General features: G+C 45.4%; 1 protein-coding gene across 1 annotated transcript in view; it reads right to left on the bottom strand.

Annotated features, from left to right (window-relative positions):
* Window positions 1-20,767, bottom strand: part of GALNTL6 (polypeptide N-acetylgalactosaminyltransferase like 6) — a gene marked incomplete at both ends in the record, with an annotated part of 1,083,563 nt that overhangs the window by 21,825 nt on the left and 1,040,971 nt on the right. Inside the window, one exon of the mRNA XM_081237627.1 lies at window positions 4,847-4,963. Within this exon, the coding sequence (XP_081093753.1) occupies window positions 4,847-4,963 (117 nt within the window). The remainder of the gene's footprint in view (window positions 1-4,846; window positions 4,964-20,767) is intronic.

A 20,767-nucleotide genomic window follows, 5' to 3' on the forward strand; every position in this document is an offset into this window, starting at 1 on the left:
AAATCTTTATCTTATTTAAATATCACAACCCCTTGGAACTATAAGCAGTGCAACCCGTGCAGGAACCAGTGGCCTTGATGGTTTATCGATTTTCTGCTTTGTCTCTTTTCCTCTTTTTGGTTTTTATACATGTAGAAGCCAGAGCTGAAAGGCTCTGTCATCATCACCCAGCTGGGGACAATTGGCCTGTAAGGACTGGCCACCGGCACACTTCAGGAGTCCAGGCTTGTGTACGCCTCTGTAGACAGTCTTTTCTTGCTTCTTCCTTTCTTTCTCTTTCCTTTCTTTACTTTTTATTAAATAGATCAGTCAAGTCCAAAAGAATACCTGCGTGAAAGCAAACGGGCACATTGGTCTCCCAGCTGATTTATTCATCCGCTGTCACAATGACATCTCAGGGCACCCTCGGGTGACTTTTAGTGCTTGTTTCCAGGCTTGTTATTAGGGTGCAGTAATCATTCTCAGCTGTGCAAACTGAGCATCAGCTTGTAGGCTTCAGTGTTTGAGGCATTAGTAGTATTATTATCACCTGGTGCTTACTTTTCTGCGTCCCGGGAGACGTGTCTTCGGATTATATAAACAGCTTTATTCTTCTGCACCTGCCATTAGCTAAGATTTTTCTCTCTCGTGTCTTTGAAATGCTGTCTCCTGCCACACAGCTTATCCTAATGGTAGTGAGGAACCAATCAGGCACCGAGCGTCTCATTCCTTCGGCGCACGTGCCCCCATGCAATCGTGTCAAAGCAGAAACAGACAGACATCATGCCCGTATTTGATCGTTTGCAAACCCTTGGGCTGCTCCTTGCTGACAAGAAGTATTCAGATTTTATTCAGGTTCCCTGCACAATACCTCCTGATTTTTTTTCAGCCTCAAATTCCTCAGCCTTGGAGTAAATTGATGTGCATTTCTCCACTTTCCTCTTTGAAGTGATACTTTAAAACGGATTCGGGATGATATGTAAGTCATGCTTCTCGGTGTGTGTAGCATTGCCTGAGTCTGTATTGTGTTATACGAACAAGCTTACAAGCCTCGCTGCTGCACGTACATTTATTGTCTCAATGTTGCTACCTGAGCTGAGAAGATGGAAACTATTTTTCTCTCTGTGATTAGTTAGATTTTACTGCATTGGCATGTGGTTGGTAGAGATCTGAGCTACTGCATGTTTCTCCTTGTGTTTTGGCATCCTCGGTCCTGAGGCTGACACTGCGTATCCATCAGCTGTCCTGTACCAGGTGCAATGATCCGCCTCCGTCTCTGTACATCTCTGTCCAGCTCTGGGCAGGGCAGCATCCACAGCAGGGCGGAGACTCCCCTGCAGGCTTCCTCCCAGCACAGCTCAGGGCTGCCCCCTGGCACCGAACACTCCCCACGCCCCGCCTTTCCATCAAACTCCTAACGGCACGTGGGGAGTGTTCTCTCCAGCCCTCACAGTCCTGTGAAGGCCTTTTTCTTCTTTTCTTTCTTGGTCCCCATAGGAAACTGAGAGCCAGCTCTCGGAGCTGCGGTGATGCCTCGACAGAGGGCTGGAAAATGAACTGCACGCTCCCTTCCTGCAGGGACGCCTCAGTCATCTACCTCTTCTGTGACAAAAGCCGTTTTCTTTTCTTTTCCTTTTTTTTTTTTTTTTTTTTGCGGTACACGGGCCTCTCACTCTTGTGGCCTCTCTCGTTGCGGAGCACAGGCTCCGGACGTGCAGGATCAGTGGCCATGGCTCACAGGCCCAGCCGCTCCGCGGCATGTGGGATCCTCCCGGACCAGGGCACGAACCCGTGTCCCCTGCATCGGCAGGTGCACTCTCAACCACTGCGCCACCAGGGAAGCCCCCCAAAAGCCGTTTTCTTACTAGGTGCTTCCACAGACTCTCTTTAACTCCCCACGGAACTATTTTGTTTATTCATTTGTGTTTTATTTTTGCCATTAAAAAAAAATCATTCCAGCTCCAATAAGTGCCCCTTTCGTGTTCTTTGAATGCTTTTGAATCAAAAAGAGTGCCTATAATTTTCCTGTCCTGATATTCTTTTCTCCTCTGGGAATTTTAATCTAAATGTAGAATGAGTCCTAATTTTTTAGAAGTCATTGAGTAATACATCAAAAAAAGCGAACAGCTTACTGGAAAACGAAGCAGCTTGTGATGATTGAACCTCCACGTCAGTATACGGTGATACGTATTGCAGATATGATTGACTTTACCTCCTTTCAACCTCGTTGCATTGCCCTGTTTTCAGAAGTCTCTAGAGGCTGGGAATCTCTTTCGCGAGCTGTAGTAACTGATCTTTCGTTCCTCTTAGATAGCTGTCTGCTTGTCTAGTGCTGCCCTCTAGTGACTGTTTCTGGAATTACACGTCATAGCTTTTTGCAGTTTAGCTTGGGGTGGGGCGGGGTCGGGGAGGAACTGAACCAAAAAATTTTAAATGTATGCAGTGTAGCTGGTTTTCTTTATATTTACGTGCAGCCGTCAAACAAAATCTGCAGCCCAGAGCATATTTCATTCTAGCACATTGCAGGGGATGGAGATGTTCAACCTGACCCAGGCATTCAGGTATGCATCCTTCGTATCAGCCAGCTGGATAGGTGTGTCTCGTGGTTGGGCTGAATAGAGATGGCAGAGTGAACTTTAACCCAACAGATACGGATTTTCCTTATGGCATTCTCCTTTTTCTTTTTAAAAAAATATGCTTTCTCACCCTAGATGCCAGCCTTACTGACTGGCCTTGAAGCCTTCTCTTTTGTTCCCAGGCTGCAGTCTGAATTGCTTCTTGGGGGAAACAGGCTGGCACCGTCCACCGCCCTGGTCACATCCTCGTGGTGCTTATAGAAAGGGACAGAGGATGGAGGAGGCCGTCAGCTTCCACGGATGTCCCACGCCCCCCAGTGGCCCTCGAGCTGCAGGGCCTTCTTTAAAGCCCATCTGATACGTGTCCACACGTGCAGGGTGTATTTGAGTGAGTGAGACATAGTATTTGATGTTTGGCAGCTGCCTTGGACCGCGGGAGATTTCTAGTTTGGTATAAAGCGATCTGCAGGGAAGGTTGTGAGAAGGAAGAAGACAAAGTATATTTTCTCTGCACCTCCTACCTGTGCAAGATGCTGGGACATCACGGACGAAATTGATTCTCACAATAACCCTGTCCATGAGGTGGGTGTTACTGTCCCTGTTTAAAGGGGGAGAGACTATGGCCTCGAAAGATATAACGATTTCACAAGGGCGCACAGGTTAAACTGGCTGGGATCTAGGTTGGCCTGACCGAAGGCCCATGATCCTTCTAGAAGACCGCGAGGCTGCGGGAGAAGAGGACAAGGACCCGGTTCCCGGCTGGGGAGGGGTGGTGCTGGGTTAGGGCTTGTTTGGGTGGACTCTGGGCTGTGCCGTGGGCTTGGTCTGCTGCTGCTGTTTTCCTGAATCAGTGGCTCTGCGCTGTACGGCAGGCCGGAGGGATGAGGATGCTCGGTGGAGAGGGGGTGGAGAGGGGTCGACGGGCCGAGTCTGCACACCTGAACAACTCGTGGAGAACCCAGGCTGGGGGGCAGGGAGCTTCACTGACTTGATGTTCAAGATGGACACTTGAGGAACAGCTGCAGGAGAGAACTAACGCCTTACTGGAGACTGCTTGCCTACTCTTGGTTTTCATATGAGAATCATTGTGGACAATTCTGGGAGACAAGGCATAAGCCCGACATAGGATCTTGAACTTGAGATGTATCCTTTTGTGGGGGGGGGGCGGGGGGGCGGGGGGGTTTTCACTGTATCTGTACATTTTCTTCTTCTAAAAAATATGGCAATAGCTGTAGATACTTGTTCAATCCGTGTGATGAGTACACCAGGGTGTGCTGTAATTTTTTTATAGTTTCCTATTTGAAATATTTTATAATTTAATATTCAAATAATAAAAACAGGCAGGTATAATTCTCCCCACCGTCTCTCCTCTTTTACAGGTGACACAGTGTGAGGAAAGCCCCTTTCAAAGGTGTTTCAAAGAGGGTCAGGAATCATACCTCACTTAATAAACTGAGTTGCTCTGAAATGTTTTTCAAGCAAAAGCAATAAATAGTCTTAAAGCCACCCCTGAAGTCCATGCTGGGGAATTATTGCCTCCAGGTGATCCTTTGTGTGTCAGATTACAAACTGCTGCTACCACGAGAGGTGTATGTAAAGTATTCTTTTCAGTAAACAGCCAGAGGGGGAAAATAAGATTAGAGAAAAGTCACAAAAACTCACAGAATAACCGAGAGTCTTTCAGTAAAACCATGAAATTTGCTTGGGAGAGTTATGTAGCACTCTACAAGCTTTTCATGGTTTGAAAACTACCATTCTGGGAAAAGAAATAGAAGACTAGGGTCACAATCAACATCTCTACCACCCTTTCTGTTATTATTAGTTTTTTAAAAACATGGTCTATCTTTTGCCACCCTTTTATTTTATTTTTTTAGTATTTATTTTATCTATTTATCTGGTTGCGCCGGGTCTCAGTTGCGGCAGGTGGGCTCCTTAGTTGTGGCACGTGTGCACCTTAGTTGTGGCAAGCGAACTCTGAGTTGCACCGCGGCATGAGGGATCTAGTTCCCTGACCAAGGATAGAACCCGGGCCCCCTGCATTGGGAGCGTGCTTAACCACTGCGTCACTAGGAAAGTCCCCCTTTCTATTATTTAAAGCATATTTTGATCCATGATCTCAATTAACAATCACGACTGTTCTGAGAAGAAACGGAAGCAAAGAAGTGAAGTGATTCCCTTGACTGCAGAGCTGGGTGGTGACCTTTCAGGGCCTCACCCAGGTCCCACCTAGAGGTTTTTTCCCACACTGCCCACCCCCGCCGCCTGCCTCAGCCCCTCCCCCCATGACACACCTGTTCATGAGACCACGTCCTCTCAGAACCGTCCTTGACACAGACGTCCAGCCTCAGCTCGGTCCCTGTGGCTCCGTGCTTGCTGTCCACGCAGAGGTTTGCTGCCACGTTTCGAAGCTGTGGAAAGAAGACAGGATGAGGATGGGCTGTTTTTCATTGTACCCCTGGTTCTCGACAATCCTGGTGGAGATTCGTTTTTTTGTTGTTTTTGTTTTGATTACATGATGATTGAATGATGCCTTAAATTTATATGCAATTTATGGAGAGAAATCAGAGGATTAACTATAACATTGCCCAGTCTACGTGTAAAAGAACATGGGAAGATTGAACAGCAAAACCTCAGCCAGGCAGTGTGTGAAGCTACGACCCAGGAGCACGAACGTGGAGTTCATGACTTCTGTATGATGGGAGATTTTTCTTTTTCAGGTAGTTCTTGAACTTGGAACTGGTTATCTTCCTGCTTCAAAGCATCTTCTCCCTTCACTACCTTAGCTGGGAGAGCTCCGCTAGGAGGCAGGTGGTGCAGATAAAAGCTGTGAGGAAGAGAGAGATCACTGTGCAAGAATGTGGCCACCTGACGGCCCCAGCGGCCTGGGATGGTCTTTGTCTGCACCTGTCATCCCGGTTTAGCATTTCTCCTGGATGATACATTAATGCCATCCTAGAGTATTAGCAAAACGGGAAGGACAGTACTGCCGGTGTAATCCTCTACTGGATGAAGATTCTCGACATCATGTCTGGACTTTGAAAAGTTGCAGAATGACAAAAAAACACTCATGATTCTTAGCAAGTAGTTTGTTAACATGGATGTAAAGAACTGAACAGTTGGGGGTGGGAAAAGGGTGAAAAATATCAACAGCAGAAACACCCATGGAGAAAGTCTGGTTGCAGACACATCCCCACGTCAAATCTTCCTGCGTGAAGGTTCCACCAATCTTCCTGTTGGCATCAAAACCACATCCTGTTGCAGAGCTGGGCAACGTCTATAGTTTGTTACTGAGGTGTGTCTGCTTAGATAAGCTCAAGGGTTGCAATCCTTTCCATGACTTTGTAGAGTCCTGGATTATCATAATCCCTTTAGGTACTGCTAAGAATGGAAACCAGAACAGGATGTACTCAAGTGATTGCTTTAGTCACGGTTCTTTTGCCCAGAATGAGTAGATAAGAAGGAGTCTCTCCAGGATGGAAGGATGCCTGAATGCAGCCTGGTCCTCCTGGGATGGGACGATGAGGCAGAGAGGAGGTTGTCATGTGATGTACTGGGTATCACGAATGGAATAAATGATGCCTGGACGGGGTGTGGTGGACAGAGCTGTTTCATTTCCACTTCCTTTAGGAGTAGAGGCTGGTAGAGTGTCATTCAGGAGGGCATCAATGTGGTGGATACCAGTTTCCTTATCCACGGAATTTGGCAATAGCTGAGGTTTGTCTTCTGCTACTGGACCACTATTCTCGGGGCTGTCTGTCCCCGATGACAGGGGATGTGAAATCATGGAGGACACAGGGCAACAGTTCTGAACCCGCTTTGGCCTACGGACCTCTCTGAGAATCCAAGGAGAGCTATGGACACTCTTGCAAAAGCAAGTGGACAAACTGTAAGTGGACACACACAAGCACTTTTCACTTTCCTGGGCACCATAGACTCCACATTTGAAGTTGGAAGAGGGAAAATGTTTGCCACCCCCAAGGCCCCCCTGCCCCCTTGCAAATGAATTGAGTCGTTCCTCTCAGTCCCGTGGGCGATCTTGAAGGACGGGGGTGAACTGGGGCGTGCTGGCGAGCACCCCAGTCACTCCCACTTCCTTCACCTTTCCTCCACCTCCTCAGTCAAGCACCAGGGAGGAATTCTACTGTGGAATTTGGGGAGCCACGCTTCAAATAGGCCTTTTGTGGACTCAGTTCCCAGGTGTGTGATCCAGTTTATTTGGTGAAAGAGAAGCACCCTGAGGGCCAGAAGTCTGAGCTTGCATCTCTCTCCAGAGGCCAGCATCCGTCAGCACCCGTCTGATCTTATCTGGGGCCAGGGTGTTGGTTTCTAAAGCTGCTCCACCCGGGGGGCTGCCGGGGAGGACTCTGGACAGAGCTGTCTCTTTACTCTTGGCCACTGAATTCACAGACTCACTCTTCTTAGAGAACCAGTGTCAATGGATGCTAAAGGCACCTTCAGGGCACTCTTGTTCCCGAGTCCAGGAGCTCTGATCCATGGGGAGGAAAAGCAGCTGCTATCGGGTTATGGCCACGTGGCTGCAGAGAGACCAGCTGCACGGGCTCTGCTCTTGGAAGAGAAGGACTCGGGTAAGAAAAGGACCTGGAGCAGCCAGGGATGCCGGGCAGTGTATCTGCCAGACCTGCCCGAGGATCTGCACCAAAGCTGTCAGAGGGCCTCTTTCTGTTTCTAAATGCTATGAGCGTGAAAGGGCTCTGGCAGGGGTAGAGAAAACCATTTTCTAAACTCTTGAATGTTCCTTTTTTTTTTTTTAATGAGAATTTTTTTTAAACTTTTTATTGTATATTGCAGTATAGTTGATTAACAATGTTGTGTTAGTTTCAGGTGTACAACAAAGTGATTCAGTTGTACATATACATGTATCTATTCTTTTTCAAATTCTTCTTTCATTTAGGTTGTTATGTAATATTGAGCAGAGCTCCCTGTGCTATACAGTAGGTTCTTGTTGGTTATCCATTTTAAATATAGTGTGTACATGTCAACGAGAAAGTTTTTGAACATGCACCCTCAAACAAGTGTAAAATTACTGATAAATCATATACATAGTTCCTGTCCTTGAATGTTCTAAATTCTCACGCAAATGGCATCTGTGTAGACAATGGGATAAATGGCTGCAGAAACCAAATTTCAAGTTTCCGAGCCATAATTGTCCACATCTGTGTAGATTTCAGCCCACCATTGTCCCAGAGAAGAGATGCGGAGAGCTCGCTGGAGGACAAGGTGGGCACCTGGGCTCAAGGCTCAGCCTCACCCACTGCTGATTTCATTCCCACCTCTTCAGCCAGAATGCACATCCCATCCTCGGCTCGTAAGCACAGCTCTGTCATAAGAGACAGATGAGTAAAATCCCAACAGGACGGACCCTAGGACTCGCTTATCCATTTGAATAAAGTTTTCTTTCTAAAACAAAGTAGACAAGAAAAAACACAAATGATTTGGACTTTTCTCACCATGGGCTCTGTATTTGCAGCCGAAGGAAAAGCAGTTCACAGGCAAACACACGCCCAGATCTAGGACGGGGACACTGAATACCTCAACACAGGGCAGGGAATTTTCCTGTTCTGTCCCTCTGACGTCCAGCACCGGGACTCAGCAGCACTAAACTTGCTTCAAGGGATCTGAGAGACACGGGGCAGGATTAGAAAGTGAGGTGGTGCTTGCCTAGGAATGGGTGGGACGCAGGAGAAAAATGGGGCCAAAGGAACTCAAGTTGTGTGACAGGAGTACAGAGAGAATCTGTTGGACAAGGATTAGGAAAAGGTCTGGCAGAGAGTGACAGATTTCTTAGGTCTGCAAGAGACGTCAGGCTCAGCTGGAACCTTGGCTTTTCCTCCCCAACACGAGAGGTTGTATAAAAGAGGCACAGGAGAAGGGGCGTGTGAAATAAATGTCGAGGTGGCTGACAGGTAATTCAGTTGGTTGTCGAAGAGAGACTGCCTCTCTCTTCGAGGTGGTTAAGAGAGATTCTTAACCACTGTGCCACCAGGGAAGTCCTAAAATTAGATATTTAAAGTATGCATTGTGGTGAGTGAATATACGTTTACTTTGTGAAGGCATTCTCCTCATTTAGTTAATTAACAGCCATCACCTCACATATTTATCTTTTTTTTTGTAAGAACATTCAAGCTCTCCTTGCTTAGCTAGTTTCAATTGTACAATTCGGTGTTATCAGCGTGTTGTACATGAGATCCTCAGACTTTGTTTGTCTTATTCCTGCCTTGAATGTGTGCTGCCTTTAACAGTTACTTCTTGTTGAATCGGTACCACCTGACTCACATGACTGACCTCCCTACGTGTTTGCCCGGCCCCAGCTGGTGATTGTTCTGACCTTGAGATCAGAACGTCTCCACCTTGATACCTCATCCAATGGGAGGGAAGGGGTGTGCTCCTCTGCTGGTTTCCCTGGTAACCGAGGAGCTCACCTGACATCGATCCCCCTATAACTGGGTTTCCCCCTGCCCCTGGGAGCCAAGACTGCCTCCATGTCCTGCCCGCCGTCCACCGTTCGCAGTGGGAGTGGCCCCAGGACCCTGCCTCTAGACGTGTAAGCTCCCCTATGCATTAACCACTGATGCCTCTGTCGCTGACTCCAGGCTCTTCCTTCCGTCTTAAAGCTGGGCAAGTACAGGCCTTGTAGGCCTGCGGGGCGCAGCCCAACATTTGGTGGAGCAGCCAGGAGACGGAGGAAACGCCCGTGAGCGCCTAGATGTCGGGAAGTTAGGACGGGGAATGGGAAGTTTTGGGGCCGACCACTAACACGTGGGGCCTGAAAGTTTCGGGGGTAACCCTGGGGTGGCCCTCCACTAGTACCGGGGTCTTGCAGTGGCTGACCTTGATGAATGGGGGCCGCCGAGAGAGTACAGAGAACTCCTAGACACCCCTACGGCTGTTGCAGAGATATTGGCCACAGCTGTGGGCTGGCCATTGCCTTTTATATTAAGAAAGGCCACGGAGGCTGAGCTAAGAGCCGAGGCGAGCGTTAACTTGAATGCTGATTCCCGTTCCTCTGCAAGTGAGGCGTGTGCATGTGTATGAATGATATGGATTATTCTCTATTCCTGTTATTTGTTTAAACTGAATTGGCTATTTAGAAACTTAAAAAAAGCCGTGAAAATGGCCAAAATGGAAAGCTTTTGACATTTTAAAATGGGTTTTTGCTTATGCTGTTAGAGGAATTTGGCTTTCTAGGTGGAACTGGTATTTCTCTCCCTGTGCCTTTTGAGATATAAATGATCTACCTGGGCTCTCAGGAACTTTAATCCCGGAGAGTGAAGATAAAAAAGAGAGGCCTTTTAAGCTGTAGCAGGAAAACTGTGAGATCTCTGTGTCTGTAGAGATATATGCATGTCTATGTGTACCTTATAAATATGAGGTGTCTCTGTTTCTAGATGGCGTTGCCAAGATTGGTGTGTGGATGAGCTCTGTTTATTTGCTTAAAAGAAATGACAAGCTTATATGAATTCTCAGACATAGAATGAATTTCAGGTTCATGTGATCTGGGAAGTATTCAGTACTGAATTGATATCTGTTATTGAAGCTACTGAAGCTTGTTGGTTTGATTGATATAGACATGTTTTTAGAGTCATCAATGTTAAGTATAATACTTCCGTTGTACCTAGGTTTACTGGAGGTCAAATAAGACCTTATTATATCTGTTGCAAATTTGTCAGCAAGGAAAATAACTTGATATGGATGAAACTTAAATGTAAATGAGATAAGAGCTTTTAGGTAAACTCTGTAGGAATAATTATGTTTTGGGAATGTCTGTCTAAAATAGTCCCTCCAGGGCTTCCCTGGTGGCGCAGTGGTTGAGAATCCGCCTGCTGATGCAGGGGACATGGGTTCGTGCCCCGGTCTGGGAAGATCCCACATGCCGCGGAGCGGCTAGGCCCGTGAGCCATGGCCACTGAGCCTGCGCGTCCGGAGCCTGTGCTCCGCAACGGGAGAGGCCACAGCAGTGAGAGGCCCGGGTACCGAAAAAAAAACCCAAAAAACTGTGTGGTACTCCAATGATCCAGCAATCCCACTTCCGGGTATATATTCAAAGGAAATGAACCAACCAAAAACCAAGAAGCAAGTAAATATGAACTGTTTGTCATTTCCTGATTGGATAATTTATGCTTTAGTCTTCCTCTCCCAGGAAGGCAAAGGTTGGTAAACTTAGATTCGCCCAGCAATTAATCTTCTAATATTTTATCCCATTTGAAATGACCCAGATAGTCAATGACGGACTCTCAACCACTGCGCCACCAGGGAAGCCCCACACATTTTTGATTACTGTAACTTTGTGTTACGTTTTGAAATCAGGAAGTGTGAGTCCTCCAATTTTGTTGTTCTTCAAGGTTGTTTTTACTATTTAGGATTCTTCAGATTCCACATGAACTTCAGAATGAGTTTTTCTATTGCTGCAAAAAAAGCCCTTGGAGTTTTGATAGGGATTGCCTGTAGATTTCTTTGAGTAGTGTTGCCATAGTATTTTTGGGTATTATTAACAATATTGTCTTCTAATCCATGAACATTTATTTAGATCTTTTAAAATTTCTTTCAGTAATGTTTGTATATGTCTTTTGCCCTGTTGGTTAAATTTATCCTTACATGTATTTATTTTTAGAAAGAAATATAATGTATATAGGAGTCTAGATTCTGGAATTAGACTGCCTGGCTTTAGAGTTTGATGTCACCATTTACTAGCTGTGGGCCTTTAGGCAACTTATTTAGCTTCTTTTTGCCTCAGTTTACTCTTCTGTAAAATGAAGAGAATAATAATGATAAATTTGCTGTGATGATTAAATGAGATTATACGTAAAAGGTGCTTGCATTAGTGTCTGGTTCATACTAATTGCTCCATAAATGTTAGCTTTATTGCAGTATTGGGATGCATAGAAAAATGAGGCTGGGGGGTAGATTGCTGCCATTTTGGGAAGGTCGCAAATACCAAGATAAGCAATGTAGACCTTGTGCTGTTAGCAGAGAGAATTATTAGAAGTTTTTGAGAAGAAAGTCTTATTTTAGGCAGTCAATTCTGGTGTTAATGGGAAAGAGAGATGAAGAGTAAAGCTGTTGTGAGCATAGGCACCAGTTCTAATCTATAATAAGAGTCTGAACTCTGGTAGAGGTAGTGATAGAATGTATCCAAAGAATGTATACGTATTCAAAGGGAGAGGTGTACTGCAGACACTTTTTTTTTTTTCCAGAGAACATTTGCAGGTCTTGACAATTGTTTGCTTGTGGATAATGAAGATGTGCTGAGTTTGAGGTGTCTTGGTGGCATCCATCTTGGTGACAGTCTGAAGTTTGGGAGGGAGGTCAGTGTAAGAAATCCAGATTTGGAAATCATCCACTACGCCGATTGTTAAGACATCGCCTCTCAACTCCACACCTACCCCTCTGCCTTGCTTTGTGGTACTCAGGGTGGACCCTGTAGACATTTTCCTCGCACTGGTTACAACTGCAGGCTTTACAGTTGTTGGAAGGTTCAGGGCAGGAGGAAGACTCTTTCCTTCTTTCGTGTGCCCTGTTTTCCCATGTGTATCAGCACGTGGGCGTGTGGGGTGGGCAGAAGGAAGCGGCCTCACCTGAGAGGTCCTCATGGATTCGCTGGGGCTCCTGCCTCCTGCAGGTGTCCTCACCGCCACCTGGCGGGGCTGTTTGCAGCAGCCATACCCGGCAAAGGAGGCCTGACCTTCCTCCTTGCTGGGGGAGGGGGTGAGGAGAAGGGGGGAGGGGGGCGGGGGGAGGGGAGGGTGAGAGGTGGGGGAGGGAGAGAGAGGGAGGGGGAAGGGTGGGGGGAGGGGCAGGGGAGAGGAGTGGGGGAGGGGGAGGGGAGAAGTAGGGGGAGGGGAGGGGAAGGGGGAGGGAAGAGGTGGGGGAAGGGGGAGGGGAGGGGGAGGGGAGGGCTCTCCTAAGCCTCCGAGTTCCCGCCTTGCTCACGTTCCCTGAAGGTGGCTGCTTCTGTGCCCTTTAAAGTCCATTTTACCCCTTTTACTAGTTAACGCTTTTCTGCCCATGAAGATTTCCCTGTTCAGATTACTGGTGTGATTTCTGCCTCCTGCCTGGAGTCGGACTGAGTAACAGAGTCAGAGGAGGTGTGATATTTCACAGCAAAGAGGAGGAGGAGGGTTGAGGATGGAATTCCGGGGAATGGTTTCTCTGGGAAGCAGTCAAAGAACGAGTTGTCGGGAAAAAGCTGGGAAAGTAAGAGGAGAGCCAGAGAGAAGGGTTTCAAGAAGTGGACGTGGAGGGGGGTGGGGGTCAGCAGGGTCAAATTCCTTAGTGAGGTCGGGTGGGGGGGCTGGGAGGGGCCGTCGGACTTGGCTGCTAGGAGGTCCCCAGGGGCCTTTCCAAGGACAGTTTGTTTCTAAGGTCAGTGAAGGCAGGAGACAGATGGCCAAGTGGACAGAGGAAAAATGGGAGGCAACCAATGCAAGCTCCTCTTTCAGGAAGCTTGACCTCGATGGGAATGAGGAAAAGCAGAATTAACACAGAACAGCCTTTCCGGGATGGGGAGACTTGAGAACAGAATTATATATGAGCCTCCCTAATTCATGTGAGGCGGATAAAAAAAATTGTGAGGTGCTTTTAGAAATTAAAAACAGCAGATGGAAGGGGAGGGATAAAGTAGGAGTTTGGGATTAAAATAAACACACGTTTATATATAAAATAGATAAACAACAAGGACCTACTGTACAGCACTGTAGGGAACTGCACCCAGTATCTTGTAGTAACGTATAATGGAAAAGACTCTGAAAAAGAATATACATATATATATATATATATCTGAATCACTTTGCTGTACACCTGAAACTAACACAGCATTGGCAATCAACTATACTCCACAAAAATTAAAAAAAAAACCTAGCATATAAATGCAAAGTACTGAAAACGCTCTCATTATCCTTCTAGGACCTTCAGTGTGGAAGGTTCTGCCTTGTGGCTGTCACACTATTTCTGCTCGAGCAGATCATTCCACCCCTAAATGCTCCATGCTAGTGGCGTCCCGTGGCTGCTGGCAGAGACGACTCCTGCCTTTCCTAGAAATTAAGCCCACAGAGATTTTCTTCCTGTCGTATGCACATTTTCCTCTTCTGAATTTACCATAAACTTAATTGCTTTGGCATCTCTCTCTTGCTCTGGGACCTACTGGAACTGCTCATTTTGGAAGCCTGGCTTACATTATGCAAGAAAGTGATGAGCCCACGGCAGAAATATTACCACAGGGCCTGCAGACTTGTATGTATTCTGCTCCAAATAGTCTATTTCTAAAACTATGTCCTGCCCCTTGAAATGAAGGATTGTGAGTATTGTTTGTGAAACAACAATATCCAGTGTCAGAATAGAACTTTCAGATTAAGGATTAATCGCCAAAAACATTTTGATTTGTGCAAATAGATACAGAGGAAGATTTGTATAAACACAAACCACTTATTAGAGTTATGATAAGCAACTTTCTCTGATAGAAGGAAGAGAAATGAGGCTACCTACTTCATACTAAATTGGGAGCTTTCACAACCATTATTTCACTTCTTCATCTGCACCACTGCTGTGTTGCATATCCATTCCCATTGGCAGCTGAGGCTCTGGGAAATTAAATGGTTTGTCCATGATTATACGACCGGTAGATGGCAAGCGGGATTTGTACCTATGTCTGTGATCCCTATATCTGAGCTCTTACACCACATTATGGAAATGGATATAATTAATTCACCAGAAGAGTGCAGTTTTGGGTGATAAGTCTGTGGTAAATGCTTTACTGAGCTCAAAGGGATACATGGAGATGAAAGAAAGCTATGAATCCTTGGGTTTAGAAAAGAAGTGATTTTAGTCCAAATTTGGGTTGGAGTCTGACTGAGGAAGCAGTGTTAGAAATAAAACCACTTAGGGGATGTGGGAACAGGTGTATGTGTATGACTGATTCACTTTGTTATAAAGCAGAAACTAATTAAAAAAAGTAAAAAAAGAAGAAATAAAACCACTTTAAAAAACTCAAAGCAACATAAATATCCATTATCCATTGATAGGGAATTGTTTAAATATATTATGATAGAGGCATACAATGGAATACTTTGTAGCCATTACAAATAATGATGTGTCACATCGTAAATCAACTATACTTCAATACAGGAAAAGAAAAAACAAAACAAAAAAGAAATAAAACCCCTTTAACGATCAGGGAGCTTTGGTAAAGCACTGGCAGCCCAGGGATGGAGAAGTGACCAGTGGTCCAGGTCCAGGGCTGAAGGGGTCCAGCTGCTTGCCCATGATGGCTGAACTCTGGGTGGGGGGAAGGGGTGCTGGTACCAGAGAAGGCAACACGGGGTTGTTAAGGGGAGCAAGCATTTCCTGACCTCTGCACGAGACCCTAGATTTTGAATCTGGCTTTTTAAAAGAGTCCACTTTCTGAAAAGAAAAATTAGAAAATGGCAGAATAGTGATGACTTATATATCCTTTGCAAAGCAGAGAAGACAAAACAATTGTGATCTCTGGAGCACACAAGAATATGAACTCTTAGTAACTATGATTTTTTTTTTTTTTTTTTTTTTTTAGTTTGGAGTTTTTCCCTTAGGTTTTGGTGGTGTAATCTCACAAAGTCAAGGAAGCAACTAGTTTAGTACACATCCTCAAAGGGGTGCACGGCTGGCAAAAGCCAGTGACCGACTGGTTTGGCCGAGCATAAGTTTCTGAAAGCTCAGGCAGCGATTATTCACGCTTTGGTGTGAGTTATGCACACACACGTTATGAGACAAAAGCGCATTGTATGTCAGAAACATGAAAGCAGACCGTTTTGGGGTAAAGTGTAAGGAGTAGCTTAGGAGATGAACAGAGTCACCCATGCCCTGGTTTTCTCCCTGCAATTTACAAAACTCAGACTAGTCCATTAAAGCTGAACAGGAGGAGGGGAAATGAGACCTGAAGGAACATTTTACAGGGAGAGTTCAAGAGTATCTACGGGAAAAGTTGCCAGAAGGAGACCTGAGAGTCAGGCGTTAACGTGAGGAGTCCGTGCAAGAGAAGGGATCTGGGAGGAGACCACTTACCAGGCTGCTGACAGCACCAACAGCACCCCTGTGTGTCAAGGCATTTACCAGCGGGGATGCTGCTTTGAAGGCAGTGCCTTCGGGAGAAGCTGGCTCGTGTGCAGTGTGGCCCCATCTCTGCCGAGATTGTGGGAAGACATCCCGGCAAGGCTGTTGTCACCACACGCGGAAAGCAGCACGGAGCCATCCCCGCAGACTCGGCCCCCTTGTACACCTCATCTTGGAACGAATACCTTGACATTTCCTATTCCTGTCATTTTCCCCTGGAGTGCTGTTCTATGAATACGAAAACCCTCCTGCCAATGCTGCGATCATCTATGATTTGCCAGTAAATCTCCGATGTGCTCCAGGGTAATCGTGAAAATCCACTTCTAACATCATCCTCAAGGATCTGAGGGTAATAGCCACAGGCGTCGAAAATAAAGCAACTTTTTTAGTACTTGAGAGATGACTCATACAACATGGTGTCCAGATAAAATAATTCTTCCTGTTGAATTCAGGTCCGATCATTGAAACGTGGGCAGGTTTAAAAGCTTATCGAATAGAGGGATGTTAAGCTCTTGTGTAAAATTCAGGACTGTTAGTTAATGAAAGTCTGCAATCAAATTCATAGAGTTGATTCTGAGAAGGATGTGACCCTTTGACCTGGACAGGATTGCAGCAAAATCCCTGAGACACATGGTCATCTGTGGGCTTTTAAAGTTCTCTGGAGAAGTAGGTTCTCTTGAACTAATTTGTGAGTTTAACAGCCATCCTTCTAAGGAAGATCAGCAAATTGACCTTATTTTCAAGTAAGATAATTCAGGGTCTGAGTCTTGTACTATAAATTTCATCATTGTTAAACACACCATATTAAAAGAGGTGACTTGGGGGCTTCCCTGGTGGCGCAGTGGTTGAGAGTCCGCCTGCCGATGCAGGGGACGCGGGTTCGTGCCCCGGTCCGGGAGGATCCCACATGCCGTGGAGCGGCTGGGCCCGTGAGCCATGGCCGCTGAGCCTGTGCGTCCGGAGCCTGTGCTCCGCAACGGGAGAGACCACAACAGCGAGAGGTCAACGTACCGCCAAAAAAAAAAAAAAAAAAAAAAAGAGGTGACTTGGGTCTTTAAGGGGAAAAACGTGAAAATGTCAAATTGCATTTGGGATACTAACTAGTAGTGTAATCCATGGTATAACTACTTCCCTGAAATATTTCTTTGCGGGCCCTCGATTATGAAGCTGTATCATTTCCATTTTGTAGAGGACAAAGCTGAGTGGTGATAAAAAATATTCCCACTCTCCTTCTTACCATCTGACACAAAATCAAACAGATGGGGAACAGAAATAGTGAGCTTCAGAGGCCAGCCTTAAAATTCTGAGTCACACTGACCAGCATTCCACCACTGTGTCTTGTATCAAGGGAAATTCGTGCAAAAGTAATAAGAAAACTGTTTAATATTTCCTATGAAAAAGCAAATGGTCTCTCTCCAAACCAGTGACACCAGAAATTCCACCCTGGAGCACCATCTCATGCAAAAACCAGTGTAATAATCTCTGAATGCTTGAATGCTCGGTCAGCTTTCTGAATGATAATATCACATTTCCTTGTAATCTGAGCATTTTGCATAATCTCCCTCCTCTCACATTTCTTAACTGAATGTAATTAATCAGGACAGACTCAATGGGTGGATAGTTCTGAGAACGAGCTCATCGGGGTTTGATGAGATTGTGAGTTATCCTTTCTCTGGGAGAGAGTGAGAGGTTATTTTTCCCTGAAAATAGAGCAGAACAGAACAACAAGACAAAACATTGCAGAACAAAACAAAAGAGGTCTTAAAGAAAGCCAGCCTTAGTCTAGTTCTGGTCTAATGAGTCTGGGTCCACATACAACCTAAACAGCCGGTCCAGGCAAGTTCAAGAGGAAGTTTGTCAGACTCACCCTAGTGTCAGGTGGCTTTGGGAGGCCAAGGACTTGTTCTGTTTCTTGCAGGATCCTGCAGTGTTACCTCAAGCCAGTGAGCTTGTGGAGAAGCTATGCCTTAACCATCTCTGTAACTCCAGCCCCTGGCGTAGTTCTTGGTGTATAATGAATTCATCAGCTGGGCTGCCGTAACAAAATACCACAAACTGGGCGGCTTAAACAACAGGAATTTATTTCTTACAGTTCTGGGGGTCTCAGATCAAGGTGTCGGTAGGTTTGGTTTCCTCTGAGGCCTCCCTCCTTGGCATGAAGATGGCAGCCTTGTTATTGTGTTTTCACATGGCCTTTTCTCTGGCACCTGGTGTCTTTTCTTACAAGGTCACCAGTCCTATAGGGTTAGGGCCTCACCCTTATTACCTCATTTAATGTTAATTACCTCCTTGAAGGCCCTGTGTCCAAATAGTTACATTGTTGAAGGGTTAGGGCTTCAACTTATGCATTTGGGAGGTGGGGGACATAATTCAGTCCATAACATATAGTACTTACTCAATAATTGCCTTTTAAATAAAGAAAAAGGTTAACTGTTTATCTAGTTAGTTTCTCTGCTGATGAATGAGAGGGGCCACAATGACAGCTATTATTATTCTGGCAATTGATCTTAGGGTTTTACAAAGAGGCTTCACTAAACATTGAATTTTTCAAATGATTTCAAGGGAATTTATTGCTAGACCTATTTGTTGGATGCACTGAATGTCCACTTCCTGTTATGACACACACACACACACACACCCCAGGCCTATTCAGGAGATGGCTGGAGTCACAAAGCCCCTGGCTTGGACTCATCTCGCAAATCCCTTCCCCAAGTCCTGACTACTCTCTTCTTATTGCTGGAATTAGGTCACGGGCAAAGCTCCAGCAATGAATTTTTAAAAAAATATTTTTATTGGAGTATAATTGCTCTACAGTGCTGTGTTAGTTTCTGCTTTATAACAAAGTGAATCAGCCATACATATACATATATCCCCATATCTCGTCCCTCTTGCGTCTCCCTCCCACCCTCCCTATCCCACCCCTCTAGGCGGTCACAAAGGACTGAGCTGATCTCCCTGCAGCAATGACTTTTTGAGCTACAGGTGGCCCTCCAGCTGAATGTGATGCTTGCCTGGTTTATATTTTGAGCCCCGTCTTAATCTTTTCATTCCAGGCTGTCAGGATCATTTTATGTAAGCGATTTTAAACTTTTCTGGAATCTGATGAAAGCTATGGACTCTCCAGAAAAATACATACATATATACAAAGTATTCTTGCTTTATATGTCTGGTGGTCCATAAAGACTGTTTCACAGACACATGGGAGCCTAGAATTTGCTTTTTGGAATGCATGATCTGAAAACTTCCCTGTACCCATGGGCATTGGTAGACAATAAAATGGCTATAGTTTTTGCTTTAAAAAAAACAGCTGAGAGCAGTCTCACGCAAAAACGTCTTGAATCTCTGCCTTGCGTATGACTTAGGTACTGTATTGCCTCCTCTGTCCATTTGTAATGCACATCAGGGTTTCCACAGCAGTAAATAATAATAGCCAACATTCCATTGAGAGCTTGCTGTGTTAGCCCTGTGCTAGGTGCTTTCCATGGATTATTTCATTTAACTGTCACAACAGCTCTTTGAGGTAGGTACTATTGTATTTCTATTTTGCAATGAGGAAACCAAGGTATATTAGTTTCCTGTAGCTGCTGTAACAAATTACCACAATCTTGGTGGCTTAAAACAATTGAAATGCAGTCTCTCACGGTTCTGGAGGCCAGAAGTCCAAAATCAAAGTGTTGACTGGGCTGTGCTGCCTCCAAAGGCAATTATATACAAAATAATTGATAGCAAAGACTTGAACAGGTATTTGTACACCCATGTTCATAGCAACATTATTTGCAATAGCCAAAATGTGGAAACAGCCTAAGCTTCCGTTAACGGATGAATGGATAAACAAAATGTGGTATATACGTACAAGGGAATATTATTTTGCCTTAAAAACGGATGAAGTTCTGATGCATGCTACAACATGGATGAATCTTGAAGAAGACATGGATGAATCTTGAAGACATTATACTAAGTGAAAAAAGCCAGCCCCCAAAGGACAAACATTATATGGTTCTACTCCTCAGTTTCCTGAAACAGTCAAATCCATAGAAATGAGGAGCAGAATAGAAGTTACCAGGGGGTGGGGGAGGCAGGAATGGAGAGTTGGCTCCTGGGGACAGAGTTTCAGGTTGGGGTGATGAAAAGTTCTGGAGATGGATGCTGGGGATGGTTACACAACAGTGTGAATGTATTTAACGCCACTGAACTGTACGTTTAAAAATAGCTAAAAAGGTAAATTTTATCTTATGTATATTTCACAATAGGGCTTAAAAAATAGGGCTTCCCTGGTGGTGCAGTGGTTAAGAATCCACCTGCCAGTGCAGGGGACACGGGTTCGAGCCCTGGTCCGGGAAGATCCCACATGCTGCGGAGCAACTAAGCCCGTGCGCCACAACTACTGAGCCTGTGCTCTAGAGCCCGCGAGCCACAGCTACTGAGCCCATGTGCCACAACTACTGAAGCTCACACGCCTAGAGCCCGTGCTCTGCAATAAGAGAAGCCACCGCAATGAGAATGCCACGCACCACAACGAAGAGTAGCCCCCGCTTGCTGCAACTAGAGAAAGCCTGCGTGCAGCAATGAAGACCCAACACGGCCAAAAATAGATAAATAAAATAAACTTTAAAAAAATACAGTGCTTACTTGATGGTGATTTAGGAAGTTGCTTTCACTTTCTGTAAATCCATGAAAGAGAAGAAGCCAAGCTAAGGGGTCTGGAGGTAATGGCAGGTCATATAAGGCAGGACTGAATTCCTTTGCTTTGGGGTGGATATTGGAAGAGACTTGTGCTTAATACGACCTCTGAATGAATAACATTTTCTCCATGCATTTAGAACTTGCTATATCTCATGGCAGCAACGTATTTCACCCCCACTTACACAGAAGGAAAAATCTTACGAAGAGATATAACATGATCGGCTCTTCTCTGATGGTACATAATTGTTTCAGGAGCGAGCTGTCTGGAAATCCCCCCGCAAAGGACTGGGATTACTTCCAGTTGCAGGGAGGGAATTAAAACCAGCTGCAGGTAGTTGCAGGTGATAAGCATTTTTATTTTTTTCTTCCCCTCTCTAATCCCGCTTTATTCGAGACTAACTCCCTTCCAACCCATACTATCATCTTTA

This window comes from Mesoplodon bidens (assembly GCF_964165515.1).
Source record: "Mesoplodon bidens genome assembly, chromosome: 6".
NCBI classification, from domain to species: Eukaryota; Metazoa; Chordata; class Mammalia; order Artiodactyla; family Ziphiidae; genus Mesoplodon; species Mesoplodon bidens.